This window comes from Pagrus major, chromosome 12 (genome assembly GCF_040436345.1).
Source record: "Pagrus major chromosome 12, Pma_NU_1.0".
Taxonomy (NCBI): domain Eukaryota; kingdom Metazoa; phylum Chordata; class Actinopteri; order Spariformes; family Sparidae; genus Pagrus; species Pagrus major.
The window spans coordinates 4381723-4403994 of record NC_133226.1 but is presented as its reverse complement, the minus strand read 5'-3'; the positions used below and the strand labels follow the sequence as shown (position 1 = coordinate 4403994).

The 22272-nt window shown below is 39.7% G+C and overlaps 1 protein-coding gene across 1 annotated transcript; it reads left to right on the top strand.

The window, feature by feature from the left end:
* Positions 1-1167: 1167 nt before the first annotated feature.
* Positions 1168-21994, top strand: ccni (cyclin I). The gene is made up of 10 exons (XM_073477641.1): positions 1168-1407; positions 2925-3084; positions 12781-12915; positions 14598-14672; positions 14872-15012; positions 15696-15824; positions 16065-16166; positions 19006-19162; positions 19563-19789; positions 20099-21994. Exons 2-10 carry the CDS (start codon positions 2971-2973, stop codon positions 20303-20305), a joined length of 1287 nt encoding a protein of 428 aa, XP_073333742.1. The 5' UTR covers positions 1168-1407; positions 2925-2970; the 3' UTR covers positions 20306-21994.
* The last annotated feature ends 278 nt before the right edge of the window (positions 21995-22272 follow it).

Below are 22272 nucleotides of genomic sequence, written 5' to 3'. Positions count from 1 at the left end.
ATTACAAAAAACTTCCCCATACACTTTACACAAACGAATTGTGACTCATCTGGTGACGCTGGCCTTACCAGGGAAATACGCAAATATGTCTTCCTCCAACCATAAAATTGTCATTCCTTGAACACAATGCTGACATGCTCCCTCAGCTTTGCCCACAGTAAGATCCAGAAGGATGTTTTTTGTTACACTGGTCCTGTTCTGTGGAACAAACTGCATGATAACCTAATATCTGTCACAACAGTCAAAACTTTTTTATTATTATTTTCTCAGGCACATGATTACTGTCTATGTGTCAATGCAGTAATGTTTCATTTTGAATAATTAAATTAAATTACAATTTTAAAAAAAGTTCTCTTTAAAACAAGTAATGGCCAGTACCATTTATTTACAAGCTTCAAATCAGTCATGCATTCAATGCCTTTCATACTCACTGTATTTAAAGGCTTTGGACATAGCTGCATCTGTCATGTTGTCATTTACCTTCCTCCAAATGCCTCTTCTACCTGTAACACAATACAGTACAACACTGAGCACTACATGACAAAAATGTGAGTAAAAGAGCTGGAATGAAAGCAACATGGAGGGAAATTCATAGGTGCCATCTGGTGACTGTGTCTACCCTTAAAGGATCAAATGAAAATTCAGTCATGATCCACTATGCAGATGCAGGTATACGGCCAGGTAGCTTACTGTAGGCCATAAAACATTTCTGGAGCTTCACAGCAAAACAGCGTTGCAGCATTCTCCTAAACAACTGAAGTAGATGGGGACTTGTAGACTACAAAACTTAACTCAACTTTACATCTGCATGGGGGTAAGCAGATAATGAATGCATTTTCATTTTAGGGTAAACTAATACTGTAAGGAAAATAGCTTGAATTCTCAAAATAAACGTTAATATAACATAAATTGAAATGATGTAATATTTAGCCTATCCTGCTTAGTTAACTAGGGAACTAGGAACTAAACCACAGCTAGTACCTGTTTAAATCTCATGTGTAATGATACAGTAAATATAAACTAATATGCTACACTGACCAAACCATTGACTACATAATACTGTCAATGCAGCCGGCTAAAACAAATACATGTTGGCTGTGAATTGTCTGGAGTGTGGCCTGGCTCTTTGTTGGGCCTTCTGCTCTGGTCCTGCTGGAGGTGGGCGGAGCGTATGGCTCTTCTCTCTTCCCCCAGTCCCCTCCTCGGAAGTAGACGCACCAGTCTATATTCCGTTTTTATTTTTATACATTTTTTACAACAACCCCTTTTCCCCAACACTTAGCACCATGGACGCCAAGATGGACGACTAAACAGAAAAACGGGTCCCCGATTTCACCCCTTTATTTATCCTTGAACTGAGAGGACCGGATGAAATCCAACTGTGGTTTTCTCCGCTTCGCAGGGGAGGTAAGGCTTCGGGCTACGACTACTTACTGGACCTGAGTCACCCATTTAAATGTCCCTACTTCATGTTAGCGTAGGCTTCGCTGTAAACGCGCTCCAAATCATTTTACATGTCTGAGGGGAGCTTAGTGACCAAGGTTTTCAACATTTATTTACAACTAAATACCAGTTTTAGGCGTACCAGTTTGTGCGCGACGTCACGTCGGCTAGCCAGTCGCTAGCGACCGCAGCTTGTCAAATTAGCTCCGTTCACAGTAATAGTCGTATTCAGGATAATAATGGAAGGAACGCTTGGCTATGCACCTGCTTCAGGAGGCCCGGTGGGTCCCAATGAGACCTCCTGAAGGAGGTTCAAGCTTGGTCCCAATAAATAAGAAGTAGTTGGATTTCATTCTGTCAGACTTCAGTGAGCTGGGCTATTATGTAACTTAATGCTGAATAAGGTTACAGCATGCACAAAGGTTATTCTCATAGAAATGGGTAACGTTACATTACAACGTTGTGTTTAGGGTCTGTTTGAATCAAGTGTGAACTGTTAACATGACTGATGCAATCCCCAGCATCTTCAATGCCCTGAATAAACAAGCATTACCTCAAACATTTCTCTGATAATGTCTTCAGTCAGCTTTATAGTCTGTTCGATCATTAACAGAATAGGAGAGCAGAACAAATTATCTTTCAGCCACAAATTACTGTTTATTATTTTAAATTTGTGCTCTAGGGATGGAGGGTATCGATTTTATATTAGTATATGGAATTCCCAGTGTCCATATATAATCCATATATATTCTGATATACACAATGTCTGAAATCTAATGAGAACTGTTAAAGGTTAAAAGAAGAATGTCTGGTTTTGGTTAAAATATCTGACAAATCAAAGAACTTCGTCACATTACTGCAAAAATATCGTAAAATCCAACTTTGCTGTAAGGCAGAGCTTCTTAGTGGTTTGTGGCATAGTCCATAACGACCCAATATACCTAGAGATAGAAAAGGCATAGTAACCGCAATACAAACAAAATAACTCACTGACAGTTGACAAATTTCTGTCGTCATGTTGTCATATATCTTCATACCGCTTATTACTACTTCTCTCAATTTTTTTTGTTTTTTTAAATAGTGAATGACTGAGATGAGGGCTGGCAAATAGATACTGCCTCGTCATGAGCCAAAAAGGCCACCTCCATTAAATGTTGTCCATCCTGCACATCCTACACTACACTCATGCATACCTCTGTATGTTCGCAACATCCAGTGTTGTAATAGCATACAAACTTTGCTATATTGCGAAAAGTGAGAACATGGAACCCGTTTGCCCCCTTGGGCACCAAACTGTGAGCACAAAACATTAAGATTTAAGAGAAAATGTCATTTTTTCATCTTGTGTAGTCATCAAGTTATGTCAGCCTACACTGTCACATTACATTCATTTTGTGAAATATAAATCAAAGCCGCCTGTTTTTTGATGGATTACGTGAGTTACAATATGCAATGTTCTGATGTGCTGTTTCCATGTGCAGGTAGCTGTATCCAGTGGGGAGGTAGGCTCAACCAGGGGAAGACAGAATGAAGTTCTACGAACCCTGGGGAAGCCAGAGGCTGTCTTTTCTTCTAGAAAAGGCAGCTTCTAGGGAAGCCAAGATGTGGAGGAACTACGTGCCAAAGAAGCCCTCCTCACAGGTAAGAACTTAATTCTGGTGTCTTCATTTCATTGAAAAAATACATGTCAGCACTGAGAAAAAAAAATGTTGAGGCGCTACAGTTTGGGGTGCTGAAGTCTAGCCTCAAATAATTGCATTCATACTGCAGCAGTCTCAGGTTTTTCAAAACTTTAACTCAATAACTTGCTTCATTCAGAAGTTTGGTGGTTGTTGTCCACAGTGTGATGTCACAGCCAGATGTTTCCAGCAGCTCTAACATCTGTAAAAGTTTCAGTGATCCAAAAAATAGTAGACTTTTAAATTTTATAGAGAACCATAGAGGACGAGTTGGTCCGTACAGAGTTGTGTAACGATCATGACATAGCAGGCTTGTTTTCCTTGTAATGATCACAAAGTAATTATTTCACTATTAGGAGAAAACAAATTTCATCTTTCTTCCAACTAAGTGCAAGAATTCTACTAAGGCTGCTAGTTGAATATTTAATGATTTTTACTAATTGCAGGATGATTTTGTTTTATTTTGTCCATTAGCTGATAAACAACTTTTTCTGTAACAAATAGAAAAGGGCAAATGTGCTTGCTGCTGAAAATTTGCAGTTGAAACAAGAGTTTCAGTCACTTTATAGGTCAAGTCTTTGTAGCGTTTGAAATGTTTTTGTATGGCAAAAGCTGAAGTTGAAGCAGTGAATGAGGTCGATGTGGCTTTTGAAACAGAATTTCTAAAATAAGTTGCAATAGTACAGTATCCGCTGCCGTAGGAGTAGGTTCATTCATTCCCAGGTCCTCAATTCATCATCAGCGCTCCATTTTCCAAATAAGTTTTTTGTAATTCAAATTTTTATTTGTAAATATGACAAACAATGGCTCATATGGTACAGCTTACAGAAATCAAACAAGAAGCCAAATAAGAAGAGAAGGTCAGATAGTAAAATGATTTCAGTTAAAGCATGGGTTATCCTGGTCACAGGTAATTTGAAAATTGAAAAATGTACAAGCTTAGCAAACAAAAAGTACAGTAGAAACAGTTCATTATAACAGATAAATAAAAGTAATAAACAAATATGGTATGAAAATCTGATTACAATCTCATAATAAGGCTACTAATTAGAAGTCAGATGGACCATAGAGTAATCCAAATCCCCAGTGTCCCAGGTTCTTTGCCCCTTATCCTGGCCAACATGACCTCATATGATGCTGTCTCACACATAAGAAGTTTCCACTCCTGCATTGTTGGGTGTATGGGTGATTTCCAGTGTCTTAATATAATTCTGGCAGCAGGGGCTATCCCAACCATTAGAACTGAATATGCACTCTTTGTCAGGTCTGGTGATTCTGTTTTATCTCCCAAAAGACATAGTCTTGGAGATATTGGCAGGGTTACTCCCGCCCATGTACCTAAATATTCCAGTATGTTATTCCAAAATGGTTTGACCATAGAGCAATCACATATTAGATGCAAAAAGGTGCCCATCTCTTTTTTACATTTCCAACATGTATTGGTACTTATAAGTCCTGTCCTAAAAAGCCTAGTTGGTGTCCAATAGTAGCGGTGTAAAATTTTATACTGAATACATTTCTCTCTGGCTTCCTTGATATATTTACCATTATTTCCCACGATCTGTTTCCATGTTTCAGTGTCAATTTCACAGTCAAGGTCTCTCTGCCAGATTATTCTCAAACTGTCACATATACTACTAGTTAAATAAATTGAGTTGTTGTAAAATGTTGACGCCTTATGGTTAAGTGAATTGTTAAGATATTCCACAATTGGGTTCATTTTCCAAATTAGATGTAGCAGGACTCAAATATTGTTTTGTTTTTTAAATCCTTATGATTTAAAAAATCACAATAAATCTACCTTTATCTTTACCAATAACAATTAAAATGGAATGAGCTACAGTTTTAGTCGAGTGCTAAATGAATTGATCAGTCTAAAGCCCCTTTCACATATGAACTCCGGACAATATCCACAGAGTCATATCAGGATATTGTCCACATTTGGTTGTTCAATAATGCTCTACACAACAGGAGATTGCGTGTTTCACATGTGTTCACACGTTAGAAATATTCCATACAGTTTGTGCAAGGGGCGACAACTTGGTAGGAGGCTACAGGCTGCTCCGTAATGATGACTGTTTTTGCGTCATTATAAATACTTTAATATACGACGTATGCACAATATCATCAAAAGAATGGAAATTAATATACAATCAAGCAGAGGAGAGTACGAAGCAGCTACTCTTCCTGTATGAAGATCCCACCGTACAAGGAAAGCTGCAGCATTTTGGATCTGTTTTCAGCAGCAGTGTGATTAAGCCATATGGAAATGCGAGACACCGAGCAGAACAATTTTCTGGGCAGATGTTTTGTAGAATGATGAGCACTTTTAACGCCTTTTTCGCATTTCTTGCTGTGCGTTTGAGTAAGTGTTACAGCTAATTTGACCAGCACTAACATGGAAGATTACATGTCATCAACATGCTCATTGCTCACTGTGAATTCACTCTGGACAATTGTCTGCTCTATTCACACATGTGGCTCCCCTGGACTTAGGACTATAGAGCTTGCAGGGTAAAGTCCAGAACAAGTAATGCAGACATTTGTGTTCACAAAAACAGCTCTTTCGGGTAAACTTTGGATAAATCCAGAGTTACAATGCATGTAGGAAAGGGGCTTCAGTGTAACTGCTGGATGAAGTTGAAGCGTCTGTTTAAGTGTGAAACCTAATTTATTTTTTATATACATCCATTTATGCAGCTACCCTTTGTGTGGACAGAATTGCATCAGTTCTTGGACAATATCCACACTCTAGGTGCCAAATGATGTTCAAGTTAAAGTCCTGAAAGGAGCTGAAGAGTCAGTTTAAGTGTAAGTGATTAAAGGAGCTTGACGTTTTAGGAATTAATACAAATTTTAGAGAATTAATGACACAAATTGACTTGTTCTTGGAAACAGGTGATGCAGTTTCACCAGCTTGCAGAGCTTCTTTTAAGATTTATTAAGAAAATATTATGAGACTCAACTTGTAATGTAGATTTTCTTTGCAATAAGTAGTCTGTTCCCAGCTGTGATGCATCAGACACGACAGTAGATTGCATATCATCATGAAGGAGTGATGTGCCAGAAACATGTTGAGTCACTGAACAAAGACTCAGCTAACACAGACGTTTTGTTTCGTCACATCACCAGACTCAGCTGGTCTCACCCAGTCTGCCCATCTCAGCTCACGTACTTGAATGATGTCACTAATGGTTAGTTTAACACACCCTAAGCTGGTCTCACCCAGTTTGAGGGCGCGTCCTGACGTGATGTCAGATACCTGTGAAGTTACTTCAAACACTGAATCATTCAGCACTTCTTTAGCACATGAGTAATTTTAATCAGTTTGGTGTTGAGGAATTTGACTGACCTCAACCCCACACAACACCTTTTGAAATTAACTGGGACCCCAGCTGTGTGCCAGACCTGAACGCCTCAATAACATCAGTGGACCTCACTAATAGTGTTGTGGCCGAATCGGATTAAATCCTCAATGCAGCCAGGTATGAGCATCAAGTGGATAGTAAGAAATCAGAAGAGTGGAGGCTGTTTTAGCAACACATCACTGACCATGGTTTTGGAGTGTAATGTTCATGTACTCATACCGTTGGTTAGATGAAGTAACAGCAATCATGTGGCAAGGGATTATCATTAAACCTTAAAAACTCAACACACGTTATATTCATAGTTTCACACATACTTCAACAGGGCTTTCATTGAGTTTAATAAAGGCAATAATAATCAACCAAGTTAATTTGTCACATACAATCATATAATGTGCAGTCACAGTAAAATGAAATCCTGCCATTTCCTTCAATGTAGGCTGTGACTTCAAGATCCTAGTGGCCTATGAAGAAGTAAATAGAAGTTCTTCTTGTACAGTATAGCTCTTCCCTATAGTGGACATCTAGATAGCTAAATCAAATCAAAATGCTACATCTTTACATATAAGCATATCATTAAATGACTTTGTATTCAAACACTAATTTGTTAATTAGCCCATTTGTCCATCTTCAACATTATCATAAGTATTTATTGATGAAAATTATAATACTTTTTGTATTAGTTTTCAAAAGTGACTTTTTATTTGGTTTCTGTCTCAATTTTCCCATGGAGCAAATATTTTTGTTACAATTTTAGAATAAATATAATGTTATCCACCATCTTGCATTAGTGCCGTCAGTGGGTGACAATAATTAAGTTGTCCTCCATCCTGCATCTCCCCTCATTAGTACTGTAGTATTTACCTGCATATTTTCCTGCGGGGGACTTGCTGCAGTGGCCTTCCTTAATGCCCCATGAAGTAGTGATTGTGGTCTCATCTAATCAAGCTAATCATGCCAGTTGAGCTAATAGCATCTACAGTGTTGTATCCCTATCCGCTGATCTGTATATAGGAAGCCTGCAGTGCTGTAGTTACAACAATGGATAAACCGAAACGCATAGAATATCAAGAAAAATAAACTGCAATAGCTTGTCACCCCAACATTGAATTATGGTAAAGAAATGTGTCGTTTTTATTTTTTCAGTCATGTTCTCTAACAACTCAGACATACAGTGTGTGTCCACTTTGTGCTTTTTACTTTCTCCTCCTCTATTCTGTTTCTGTTGGTGCCACTGTTGCAGCTACCTGTACTTTGTTTACAGATGAACAGGTGATCTAAATGTGTGCTATTCAATTTAAATCGAATTAGCAGTGGGATAATCTCTGATTGCTAATCCAGATCTGTTGCTGCTGAGTCACTGCCACATGTTCATGTCTCTGCTAGTTAAATCTGACCATTGCATCGCAATCAGCCTCCTGTTGACCATCTGTTGTTGTCTGGTTTTGGATCGTCTTCAGGTTAGCTAGGGAAACCTCTGTTCTCCATCCAAGAACTACTTTTTGTAATTTTCAAATGGTAATTCAATTCACTTCCTCATGAAATTAGCGAAGGGCTAATCTCTAGGAAAATATCTTCAAATTGAACCATATCATGGAGGAACAGTAGAGGAGTAAACTAAACAAACAGGTTGACATGGCTCGGAAACCACCGTCAATGTGGGCCAAAAAAGCCTAATGAGACACTGGATATATACTTCTCAAAATTAGTAAGGGATATTGGGATATGAGCATGTGCATATGCAATTAAAGTCACTTGAAATGTGTTGCATTATTTTTGGGGACCAAAAATATTCACAAAACACAAAATACAAATTCTCTGTTTTTTGAACAAATTAAACAATCAAGTGAAACACTAATATATCTCAATATCCCTAACCAATTTTGAGTAGTGTATATTGAGATACACAAATAAACCCAGCTTCTTTGTTAAAATAGCAACAGTGATATTGTTCAGACCCTAACATTTGTTATTTGCATGCGTTTCACAACTATAGAGTGGTTGTACCATGTCAGTAACCTTTCTTTGTATGTTGTGTGACTCAGGAGTTATGAAAATCAACATTTTTTGCCACTCGCATGGACATCATTTCAAGATGGTAGCCAAATTAACCCCATGGACTGTTAGCTGACATCAATATGAAGAATTCTTAACTAGACACCACAAGGGTCCTAAAAACAACAAAAATGTCATGTGGGTATATGGGAACCTATTCCTCCTGCTAGGTTATGTCTAGTCCCTGGACCTGCCTATTTACACCTTTGTGCTGATAATGAAGAGGCCAATAAAAGCCTGTAAATGACGGCATTGAGACAGTTCTGACACTTATCAGTGCCTTTGGCCAAGTTAACAGCATGTAAACTATTGAGGTCAAGGAGGCAGTCGGTCCCCACAGAGACATATAAACAATGGTAGTGTTGCTGGGTAAAATACACTCCTGCAGATGTAATGTTTAACTTGGTTGAATTAAATGTTTCATTGGTCATTTGGCTATTGTTATTGCTTTCTCTATCAAAGACACAAGACATAGAGACTCAAAAATTTCCAACCTCCTATTCCTTTGGCTGATAGACCTAGACAACAGCATACCACTTTTTGACAGATATAACTTTATCTAAAGTATCTTGATTACCTTCTTTGAGTTTTTTGGTGGCTGCATGTGGAAAGTGTTGCATAAGGGACTCAATCTTTCTCCTGAGAAACTTCCACAACAGAGACAGTCCTAGTTCTTCCAAACCAGCGTTGTGATATGTACATCTGAAAAATTGTTTTATTTGCATGCATTCAAACTGGGCATGAAAACATTTGGCCTAGCAGATGGTGCCCTGGACACATGGGCCATGTATTCACACCATTTGGCTAATCAAATGCAGCCCCAGGTAGCCATCAGCTACCATCAGATTAATAAGTGTTGACTGTGAGGGTTAGCAAACACGGAGTTATCAGTGAACCTATTAAAGCTAAAAGACATAGAAACTGTATAGCAAATATGCAGACTTCAATATTAGTTTATTTATCCCAAGTTCTATCGCCCTTGCAGTATCGAACAATGTTGTTACACATTGCAGCTTTTGCTTATATCGTGCAGGCCTTCTAGACTGCTATTGGCTTACACACCTCTCTTCTGTGTCGTGTGGAGGTCTGGGAAAGTGACAGTGGACTGGCATAAATGGGTGGTTGTGCCCAAGGCAAGTGTTGTCTATGCTCCAATTACCCTTAACTTCCAGGACTACATGTCTCTTTAGGATCCCCCCAGAATGAGCTGAAGGAAGTTTCTTAGGAATGTCTGGACTACTTTGCTTAGCCTCCTGTCGCTCTGACTTGGAGAAGCAGTAGAAAGTGGAAGTCACTGATAGATTTTGTCTTTTTTGTCCAGTAGTGGAAATGGGCTGGATGTAGGCCAGTTGTTTTTAGTTTGGCCAGCTAAGACCTGAGAGCCTGAACGGTGTCAAGTTGCAGATTGGTTGGCTCACAGGGTCAGTTGCACTGTGACCTTTGACTCCCGCTGCTAGTCCAGTATTACGCGTTCCACTCACTTAGCCGCCAGGGAGTTTAGCTCTGAGACAAATCAGAAATAGAAAAAATTAAGAATTTTAGTGTTGAAGTTGAAATTTCAAGAAATCATGATTTAACATGATCTTACTGTATGGCCAGGAACTGACACCATCATTGGTCAGTTTTACCAGTGGTTGTGAGTTTTCCTGTGTCAGCATAAATTCTGACATGTAACCAGCAATTGTTTGGAGGGTCTGTGGTTTAGTAAAGCTATAGTTGGTTGGTAGAATAGTAAAAGCATCTTGTAATTTGGTGTTACAGCTGTTTTGGGGAATACTAACTATCATCTATATGAAACCACTTTCACCCACAAATGAACGTATTCAAGCCATAGTTGACCCATTCATACCAGACTGCTAATCCGTTGACAGTGACGTGTGGGTATTACAACCCTTCTGGAAACGTGCTATTGTTGAGCTCTGCAAATGTCATTTGCTTTAAACACCACATATGAAGTTCCCACTCACCTCAGTTATATTGAGAATGATGTCTTCACACAGAGATTCCAAAACAAGATCTATCTGTGAGGTGCACAACAATTAATTGATTGATATTTTGACAGAAAATCAACAACTATTTTTGTAATCAATTAATAATTTAAGTCAATTCAAAGCAAAAATGCCCAGCATTTGATGGTTCCACCCCTTCAAAGGTGTGAACTTTCCTGTTCTCTTTTTCTTGTCTTACATTGTAGTCAATTGAATATTTTGGGCTTTTTGGCCGTTATTGTAGCAAACAAGACAACTGCTGACATCACCCTGGGCTTTAGAAATTTTTTTAATTAATTAAATTAGATTTTTTAAAATTAATGATTACTTTTTCTTTTTATTACTAATCAAGAAAATGTATGGTAGGTTAATCAATAATGAATAAGTCGTTGGTTGTAGCCCTACTACCTGCATGGCTAGATACCACAAAGAGGAGGCAGGAAAATATGTATTTTGTTGTAAGGGTGAACAGACGTTTAAAAAGTAGCCACTGTGGCAGTGTTTACTCTTAACAATAGCTATGAGCAATAAACTGAAAATGTTCTAACATTAGGAGGCACCACCCAACCTCATGTGGGGAATGTAGGTAGTATTTGGTAACTTGTATGTCCAGATGCTTTTGAATATTGTCTTTCAAAGTAATTACAACATCCAGGCCTCTGATATCTTCTTTCAAAACCAACAAGCATGTACCATGAGTGCTACTGAGTGAGTGCTACTCATGTTAACAACTGAGTAGTTTTGCAGGACATACATCTTTAACACATAATATTTTTTTCTCAGGGAGCCCAGATTGGTAGTAATTTTCTAACTTTTCTTTGACCTTTTGAGGTGAATGAAATTATATTGGATGTGGTTGCATCATCCAGCCCTTGTGCCGATGTTCTGGTATAACCTCAGAGATTTTTTTTTTTAAAGTTTATTTGCTCTTCTTATCGAGGTTTATGTAGCAACTGACACTGCAATCTGATTAGTCTCTGTTGATTGAGCAGACCATAGTTTATGACTGAAAAACTGCTACAATATATACCATAGGGTTCTTTTACCATAGTTTTTCAACTGTAACTCTATATAAAGTCTGCATATGTCGTAGAAACCTGTGTTTAAACTTTCATCACAAAGCTGAATTGTATCTGTGGTATGTTAAACCCAGATCTGATTACACATGGTGCAGATGCAGGGTTTTCCCTGCTCCTGACTGTAGTTTAAAAAAACCGCCCAACACACTGAGTATGCAAACTAAAAGGTTGTACATGTTATGAAGCGCCCTTCATATAGTATAACATGGATATTGAAAAGGTTACATCAGCAGGTGAATTATTGCTGTGTTCAGATGGTAATAGATGGAATTCCTGTAGTGTTTTTGGATCAGGTTTTGCCAGTTGTCAGGCTGGTTTCGGTAGATCCTGTTTGTGCTTTTAATGTAAGTATGTCAGTACAAAGGCCTCCCCATGGTCCTCACTAAATATCTCAAACTAGGTGATTCAGTAGGATAAATAAATTGCATCAAAATGTTCAAATGTTGTTGGCCCTGTAGTGGAAACCAGGCCAAGTGTTGCCCCTAGATAACCTTGCTGTATTAAAGAGAGAAGAGAAGCTCCTGAGGACTCAGGTCCTCTTTGTTTGTTTCCTTGTATGTTTGACTAGGAATAGTTCCCATTGTGTACATTATAAACCTGAGTTTTTCTGTGGAATTGGCTGTTGGATCATTATGTATCAATAGAAATGGCAACAAGTAGTTTGAGACAGATTTTTTACATTTATTTATTGCAACTGTCATTTTTTATTTTCAGGCAAAAAATATGGGTTGACAGGCAAAAAGATCGATCCAAAAGGACAAGAATTTCCAGCTATTTCATTAATTATTAATCATTTCATTTATTTTTCAAGCAAAAATAGTTGGGGGGGGGGCATTCTTTAATTTTAGCTTTTCAAAATAGAGGACATGCTGCTTTTCTTGTCATATATTGTAGGAAACTGCTGCAAAAAGATACATGCAAAAGATAAATATCTAATCAATACCTGGGATGTTTCTGGGATAGGGATGAAATATCTTGAGAGAACAAATGTTTTGTCTTGATCATGAGAAAAGATTCCTTCCTCAACATAACAAATAACTACTCTGTGATCTCGCCACAGCGGGCCAGTTATCTTCTTCAGGAAAACATGGACAAGATCAAATGTTTCAGTAGTCAGTACAAACAACCCCATTGCAGTTGACATTGTTGTTAACATTGTTGTTTGTTGTAGGATACAGACATCACCCCTGCCCAGCGGGACGAAGCTGTGCGCTGGTTGATGGAGCTCCATGGCAGACTGCAGCTGTACCCAGAGACCCTGGTGTTAGCTGTTAGTATCCTGGACCGCTTTCTCGCTCCCATCAAGGTAAAACTAGGAGTACCACCAGTACTGCTTTAATACTGAGGTTTCTTTGAGCAGAAGTACCAAATAGACAGTATTCATTATCAAAACAATAGAAAATATTACCTCTGTCTCTGCCTTTAATTCAAGTCAGAACCCCTCAGACTAGACTTTAGTTTGCTTTTGGTTTGTTGAAGGAGGTGATTGCTTGATAGCTTTGTCTTGATTTTCACTACTTCACAACAATGATGACAAGGCTTTTCCTACCAGGTGACGGTCTGCGTTAACACAGGAACGGGAAGTGTCAGTTCTCAATGTCCTGTTAGATTAGGACAACGTCACACCCCACAGACAGGAAGTTAATGTTTTTAGCTAAGGTACAAAATCTTCCAGGACTCTGTGTATTTCTGATAAGACTGTGTGTGTGTGTGTGTGTGTGTGTCTGTGTCTGTGTCTGTGTGTGTGGTTTCAAACCTAAGTTTTGTGATCTTTGCTACCTCATAAATTAACTGCCAATGTTGAAATAGAGAACAGACTGCTGACGCATGTTTTCTGCTTCCTTTTTTTTCCCTCCGTCTATTACCACAAAAACGCTGATTCATGTTTTCAGTAGTCTGAAACAAATAGCGCTGTAGGCATTATTGATAACCAGTGCAGTTGAAGTGGATATTGATCAGTGCAGCTTGATACAAACACAGCTCAAAGAACTAATTAGAACTACCTCTGTGACTTTAATTGAGTTATCTTTATCTGAACCCATTAACTGTTCTTTCTCGTTTCTGCAACATGACTCAGTAACTTCAATAAGTATGTCTCAATTTGGTGTTCAACAGCAGGACAGAAACTAAAAATCACATTTATGGATGCAACCTGCTTAGGTGTTTACTTGCATTGCACTGGATGTAGAGACTTGTCCAAATCCATACAAGTTCAGGTTCCCACATAATGAAGTGTTTCACACTGCACCTTGCCCAGGACTAAAAGCATCCTTAGAGGAGGTGGTATCAGAGCTGCAGCAGAGGCGAGGCAGCGGCTATGTGAATGGAAAAGCCGGCAGCGTGGAACAGGAGTGTGTTGGTCTGATGGCGTTCACAGTCTGACAGCTAAACAGATCCTTCACTTATCAAATAAAAGAGAAGTGTCCCACACTTCAACCCACTAAGCAACGTTACAGGACCAAACAACAATAATGTTGTAGCAGGTCGTGTCTTCAGCATCTTATATGCGGAAAAAAGAATACTGCATCCATACGTGGAAAAGTGTCTGTCATCCTGTCTGTCTTACCAACTCTTCATCACATTTATGTCCAAAAAACAGCGTCTGTCCCCAGCAGAGAGAGTCAGGTGGGTTAGGGTTTGTTGAATTGCGGTGATAATTTGCGGTGATACAGTTTGTAGAAGAAGAAGAATCTTTATCACATACATTCATACAATGTACAACGTAGTGAAACTGGTGTACCTGGCCACAGCCCTGAGAAGAGCTCTAATCAGGTCACATAAGTAAACACACCTGTATGGGTGCACAGGGGCATTAAGGAGACAGAGTGGTCTGCCTTTTCATCTGCCAGCCATAGTGTAAATGTTCTACCCGAAACAATAACATAATACATATTTTGTCCACCAAACTGGAAGTCAGGTTGACCTCAGCACTCCGCTGTAAAGTAAACATTTATTGATTTACTGATTGATGGGCTTGTCTGTCTTCAGGCCCGTCCAAAATACCTGCGCTGCATCGCCATTGCCTGCTTCTTCCTGGCTGCTAAGACCTGTGAGGAGGATGAGGTGAACACAAACAACACATCACACACACACCACTAATAAATATTAATCTGCACCAAAGAGTATTCAATGTTAATCAGATATGTGGAGTTCACAGCACCGGGACAGCTCAGTTAAGTGTGTGTGTGTGTGTGTGTGTGTGTCTCTCTCTCTCTCTCTCTCTCTGTCTCTCTCTCTCTCTGTCTCTCTCTCTGTCTCTCAGCGTGTGCCCTCTCTGAAGGAGCTGGTTGTCTCCAGCAGCTGTGGCTGTTCTCCATCAGAGATCCTGAGGATGGAGAAGATCATCCTGGACAAACTGAACTGGGATCTGCACACCGCCACAGCACTGGACTTCCTGCACATCGTAAGTCCGTCTCATGTACACACGCACCGTCAATGTGTCTGACAAGATCTACACTACATTTCAGGGCCCTGCAAAGATTTAAGTTTGTTAAATGGCTTATTTGTTGAATACTCAAACAGTTTCCACGTTCTAAGGTCTGTCATCATTAAATTGCTGATCACTGGAAATATGTATCCAAACAGTCTAGTGGCCTGTTTGAGTTTGTAGATCGCTAATCAGTGACACCTGGTGGCAATAAGCGTTACTGCCTGTCCTCCTACAGTTTGTTTTCTTTATGGGTCATTCTCACAGAGAATGTTCAGTTCGTATCATGGATTTTTATGGATCATGGATGGATAATTTAATCTTTTTTGCTGTATCATTTTATTTGTACTTGTGATAACAGCAGACCAGTAGTAACCAAGGACTTTATCATCTCCTAGAAAAATCAAATGTTGAGGAAAAAAAACAATCTGCAGCTTCACAGCTTTGATCAGCTGCTTTCAGTCTGGTTTGTCTGGTTTGGTTCAGGATTTCATTCTGCTTTGATTCTGAAATTTCAAAAAATGGAACAAAACATGTATTACTTTTAAATGTATTAATTTTACTTAAGAATGTAATTCTTTACCAGCCATCTTAATGTTTGAATTGGTGACTCATAATGATTATTTTTCTCCCCTCTTCTTCTTCTCACTCTCCCAAAGTTCCATGCGATGGTGTTGTCGTGTCGTTCTGGGTTTTTGGACTCCATGTTGGGACTAAACCGCTCTCAGCACCTTGCCCTGCTCACACGCCGACTCTACAACTGTCTGGCCGACCACACACTCATACAGGTAGACACACACACACACACACACACACACACACACACACACACACACACACACACACACATACACGATTTACTCTGCACCATAAATGTCTCTGCTCTTCTGTGGTTATGTAACAGTGGTCAATTAAAGCATATTCTGTTTTTTTAACACCAAGGCAAGTCACCCTCTGAGTCGCAGATTTTATTTAATATATCTTGACTCGTCACATGTCTGAAGTTTGTTCTTTATGTGTCCCTGTAGCTCAGAGGATCCATGCTGGCCTTGGCCCTCATCACCCTGGAGCTGGAGACCTGCTGTCCTGACTGGCTGGCTCTTACCATCGACCTGCTTAGGAAGGCACAGGTACTAGATGGACCCTGTTTTATAATTAGTGGCAACTTGTGGCTGGTCAGAAGCTCTGAATGCTCAGTGTGGATGGTGTAACCAAAGCAAACAGAGGACAGTGTTGATGGAAGTGCAACAGAAAGCCAGAAAACCAGAGCAAAGAGGAAACTCCAGACAAGTTTAACTTAGTTCCCCAAAATGGATCAACAGCTGTTATCTGTAGAAACTTTTTTTTTTAAATGGAAGAACAACAACATATTGTACCAAATATTTCCTTAAGTTGAAGCTGACGGTCTGAGAAAACACACAACTTGAACAGGGTGAAAAAGGATGTTGAGAAAGGACAAAAAGAAAACAAAAGGCAAGGGGAGTGAAGCAGAAATTGCTAAACATGAGGTCTCAGTGCAGCAGAGAGGAAAGATGAGATTTGGAGAAATTGTCGGAGAGCACGAGGAGAAATGAATTCAACTATTTTTTTATTGGAGAGCAAAAATACAGAAACCTCAAGTGACCTTTTTGGTGTCTTACCCCTGACCTGAAGGCAACGATTGATTCTCTCTGCAGCTGCTGCTCCCCCCCTCTCTGTCTGCTTTCACAGTTTTATGACATTGCCGAAAGACAATAACTTGTGCTTCCCATGTTTGTCCTCAAGTTTATTGTCTCTCACTTTGGCTTTGAGCGAGGCATTGAGTGTGTTGACCCTCAGGGTGGCACTGCTGTGAAATAGTTCTGTTTTGACCACACTGAGATATTATCAGTCATTAGAGCATATTAGACTGCATGTAGACCAAACAATTTGCTGTCAAACTCATTCAGACACCTTCTGCACATTAAACACAGCGACTTATGGGCTGCTTTTGTTTTATTTTGGAGGACATTTTAAAACACACACACACGTTTTCAATGTTTTAGTTTTGCTCCATGTTACATCACTGTCCTTGATTTGTTCTTTTCTGTAAATAACTTGATGAACAGCAATTTACAATTAATGTGATTATTTATCATTTTGACTCGTTAAAGATAAGGCCTACTATTGGTGCCCATTTCTCTGTCCAAAGTAAAACGTATCAACAAATTGGAGGTAGCAGGTAAACTATGTCATTACAGGCAAAATATAGATAAAAAAAGAAAAGAAAAGAAAGTATGATTGTATAAGAATTCAGTTTGCTGCATATTTGTTAAACAATTGCTTTATGAGAATTGTTGGTACGTTTCATTTTATCGGCCAGATATGGGTGATATGAGTGGTTAAGATTCATTATTCCTGTTGCCTTTAATTTAAAATAAGAGCACACCTATTTTGGCTGGACTGAAACAGTGGGGCCGGCACTACTAACGTATTTGTCCATGACTGAGTGAGTGAGCAGGCAGTCGAGTCTTAGTGTTGTGTTGGCCAGTGCCTTTTCAAATAATCCGTGCAAATTGTAATTACATCACCAGGGGGCGTACCTGCCAACATTCCTCTTGCTCCTCTCTCTATTTGTAACTCTTTTTCCTGCTGTGCTCCCGTTTTATAATTTCTCCAGTTAACCTCCTGATTTCATAGTGATACAAATCAAATGGCTGTTTCTAAGTTTCTGTATGGGATACGTGTTGTGGTACCTGGCATCTCAAACCAGAGGGATAGTGGAGCATGCGCAAACAACCCTGGCTGTCTGACGTTTGTCACTCACCCTTGCGTTCGCTCAGGCCCTCCGATCCCCTCAATATACCCCTGAAAATGGTATAAAGTGGTGCCCAAAAAAAAAGAAATACGGTTCCAAACTTTACTTAACTTGTTGTGAGACTTTCCCCTTTATTGACATTATTATTTGTCTCCTGTCTCACTTGCGTGGGACACACAGGAGGCAGTAGCTTCGGGGAGCACTGCCTGCTTCCTTTCAGTGTATAACCGGGCTGTCCAGACAGAGCGCCCCACAGTGTGGTGCTCCGTACCTGGCTCATGATCTGCAGCGATTATTTTGCCATCTGTTCTATTTTCTGCGTTTACTGCGAGTGTATTTGACAAGAAAAGAGTAAATCTATTAGAAATGGTGTCACTGCTGTTTGTGATTGTGTTTTTACATACTTATTCCTCAGAGATGTGCAGCAAGCACACACACACAGACACACAGACACACACACACACACACAGGCTGCAGGTATAAAAACCTTTTCCACAGATCCTCACACAAGTCTATGGTCCTTTTTATCTCCATTGTTACAGAAGGAACCAGGAATTAATACATAAAAGTCTATACGTTATGCCTTCATGAAAGACTCATTGTAAAGATGCTCTATGTATAGGCCTAATTAGAAAAGAGCAGATGAGGAGAATTTAACTAAAATATATTTTATGTGCTTGAAAATTAAAATGTTGATCACTTTGACTACTGTTTTTGATTGAAGACTAATGTAACGTCTTTTTACTCACTCCGACATGTGCGTGATAGAACCTTTTTGGCCTAAATGCATTATAATGTGTGATCTGCTACTTCAGTAAACGTTAACAAAAAATATTACTGTGACCACTACTGAAAATTGCACATGAGCATTTAATCTCTACCACTGACTACCTCAGTAATGAATTGGCCACATCCACACATTGATCAGACACAGTCTAGCCATATACTAGGTTTTAGCTTGATAACATAATGTTAGCCATGTTAAGTTAGATTAGGAGAATGGGGCACTGGTGAGGCTCAAAGAATAGAAAATCATCTGTATGTTTTTTAGTCTTCCAGCATTTTTTTTCTGTGGCTGTAATGAATGCTGTAGCTGCCAGACGATATATGTCTCGCTCACTTGCTGTCTCCATCTCCTTTCTCCTGTGTTTTTCTCCCTCGTCCCTCTTTCCTCCTCTACCTCTCTCTCTCAGATCGACAGCTCTGAGTTGATTCGGAGTCGAGAGATAGTGGCTCGTAGTCTGTCCACACTGAGAGCTTCCCTGCCTCCAAACACTGTCTACATCTACCACCCCCTGCAGAGCCAAACCACTGTTCAGCAGGACCCCACACTCCCTTCCTGCACACTGGGTATGTTCAAAGCGGAAGTCAGGGAGTTGTACTGCATCTGTGAAAATTGTTGTATGAAGCCTTTTGTGACTCCAGAGGGATGTGAAGTTCGAAAGAAGTGAGCTTACCAGACCCCTGTAGCCCACTCCTCATCTCTTCTCAAGGCTACATTAACCGCTGCTAGCATAAAACACCAGAATCTCTGACCGAACTCTCAGCAGTCAAGCTGCATTGTGGGGAATGTAGGCATAAGGTTTTGTTGAGGAAGAAGAATGTATGGAATAAAAAAGACAATATCCCTGGTTCTGCTGCATCTGTATTGTTTGTTTGTTTACTGTTTGCATATTGACTTTTACTTGAGGACTTTCAGTAGTAGTAGTAGTGGTGGTAGTAAAGTTTCTGTAATTCCTTTCTTTCCCAGGGATCATCACCTCTACCACCGAGTCTTCCAGGGACCACACCTTCGTCACCGCCAGCCCTGCCCAGCTACAGACAACTGCTGGAGGGGAGGAGGGGAGCCAACAGCCCTGGAGCTCCGTCTCTACCAACAGCAACATCCCAGCTCTACTCTCTCCACCAAAACACCTCCGCCATCTTAACCACCTGCAGAAGGTCACACTGCGTTGCAAGGCCTCCACCAAACGCAAGGTAACACTGTCTTCCTCTTTAAAAAAACGGCAAAAACTTTGTGTAGTAATCAATTAAATGATTAGTCAATCAACACAAAATTGATCTGCAACAATTTTGATTGATTTGATTTTGATTTAAGCAAAAACTTTTGGCTTTTGAAATGTAAATGTGTGCTGTTTTTTTCACCGTTTCTTGAGCTGTTATCGACCAAATGATTGACTGATTAGTCATGAAAGTATTCTGGAGAGTGAGTGATAAAGAAAACAGTTGTTAGTTTCAGCTCTAGCCCGGAGTCACAATATACAGTAAGCCTGCCTGTGTGTTCAGGTGGAGGAGATGGAGGTGGATGACTTCTACGATGACATCAAACGCCTCTACAATGAAGACGTCACCACCACCGCTGTCCAGGAGGGGGCAGCAGGTGGAGGAGGAGGGGGAGGAGGAGGAGGTCTGGGTGCCTGCAGTGTCCTGTTATCCCGGCAGGAAGGCAGCTCACCCCCCTGCCCGCCTCTGCAGCCAGTCAGTGCCTCCTAGAGACCAAACAGCAACCTGTTTACCAAAACCATCTTTACTCTGACCTCATCTTCCTGTTTCACTGTCAAAATAAGCTCCTCAAATCAAAGTATTCAAACTACATTCAGTCGTTTTGATCAAATGGTGACATTTAGGCTGTTCTTTTGGTAAAAGTGATGGGCACCTCCCTCAGCAATAGGCAACAGAGTCAGAGAAAAAGAGATTTAATTCAGTGTTCCCATCTGCATAAAGAAGCAATATAAAGGCAGCTCCTCAGGAAATGTTGCCCATCACAGTTGCCAGAAAAAATTCTGTTACATCACTGATTTTGGTGAAAAACAAGAAAATATTGATGTTAGGAAACGGATAAAGCAGTGACACGGATGGTTTCAGTGGTTAAGATGGTTTTGGTTTCAGAACAAATGACCCCAGCGTGACCCTGAACTGTTCAGCTGGCCTGAGTCAGCTCCCATCATCCCCTGCAGCTGGAAAACAGAGCCCAAAAAAATTAAAACATTCAAAAAATAAAAAACCTGCTGCTGCTACTACTATCTTATTAATTATTATATTTGTTGAACACAAATACAGTATTACAAAAGTAAAAAAAAAATTATAAATAGAAAAGTTACCTTGAAAAAAAACCTAGAATTGACTTCTCTAGCCCTGTGTCTCGCTCTCTGTCCTGCTGTGGAAGAGTTTTGAAACTGTCATCGTTTGTCAACTTTTATTTGTTGTTCACATCTTTTACTCTTTTCTCTCATTTCATATATTTATGTTGTCATTCCGTCTGTTCCCTTTTCCTTCCTCACTCTGCATGTTTTCATCTCTATTTATAACATCTTCATGGAGTCTAAATCAAATGTATGAATGTTTCTGCATAGACGATTCTCTGTATTACTCGCCCAGATAGAAAAAAGTTGTTTTTTTAGTGAAGTGCAATTTGATTGTTAATAAGATGCTGATTTAAAGATCCCTCCTATGAATCCCTGTTTCCCCCTTTTCCTCTCAGCTTGTTGTGATGGCTTGACTGAATGAAAGTTTCTCAGGTTGTTCTATTTGCCCACAAACTACAAGAGGTCTCTTTGATGCTACCCAAGAAATCTGGTTTCCCTCTGCAGGCGTCTTGGCTGTCAAATGATCATTTTATTGATTGTTTTAGAGCTCAGGTCCTCTTGAGACAACAGATTATTGGTTACAAAAGCAGCTGTCAATGGGTGAAGTTAACCACAGTCTGTTACCTTAATCCCCACCCACTCTCTGAAGGACCCACAGTAATTGTTGTCCAATCAGGGTGCTGCAATTCAACATGATGTAACTTGGTTCATTAAATGCCCTCATCTAAAACCTTGAAAAGTCTTGGTCATGAGGACTCTTTGCTATGACAACAGCTAGAGGGACCTAAAACTGTAGTTTACAGGCTCAAATCTAATAAAACAAAACAACAACCTTGAGTTAATAAAAGCATTTTAATATAAAGCTAAGAGACAGAAATGTGGTTTTTGGTGTCTGAGCTTCCGAAGGAGACAAGTGACAATCTTCACTTTGAAATCTAAAACAACATGTTCTGTTTTTATCTCTTGAAGTTCTGTTTAATATGTTTTTATTCCTGCAAAAAGATCTGTTGTTCCAGCTGTGGGAGCTGCTGGTGACTGCTCCATGTCCCTGAACACACCGCGGCACCAATAAATAAAGAGTATGAAAACCGTGCAAGCTTATTGTCTTCATTTTATCATACAAAAACATTCATGTTATACATTTGAATCTTATCCAACAGAATACAATTTTTGTTTCTAGATAAAAGTTACAACTCAGGAGGGGTGAGGGGTGAAAGTCACAACATGAAAGTAACACAATGGGACAAAACTTATTAAGTGGGAGTCCCTGGTCTAATTTGTTTAATTTGAGATCCTTAACATGGAAAAGCTTGAGAACCAGTGACTTACAGAATAAAGATCTAACTAGGGTATAAAGGAGTGTGAATACTGAAC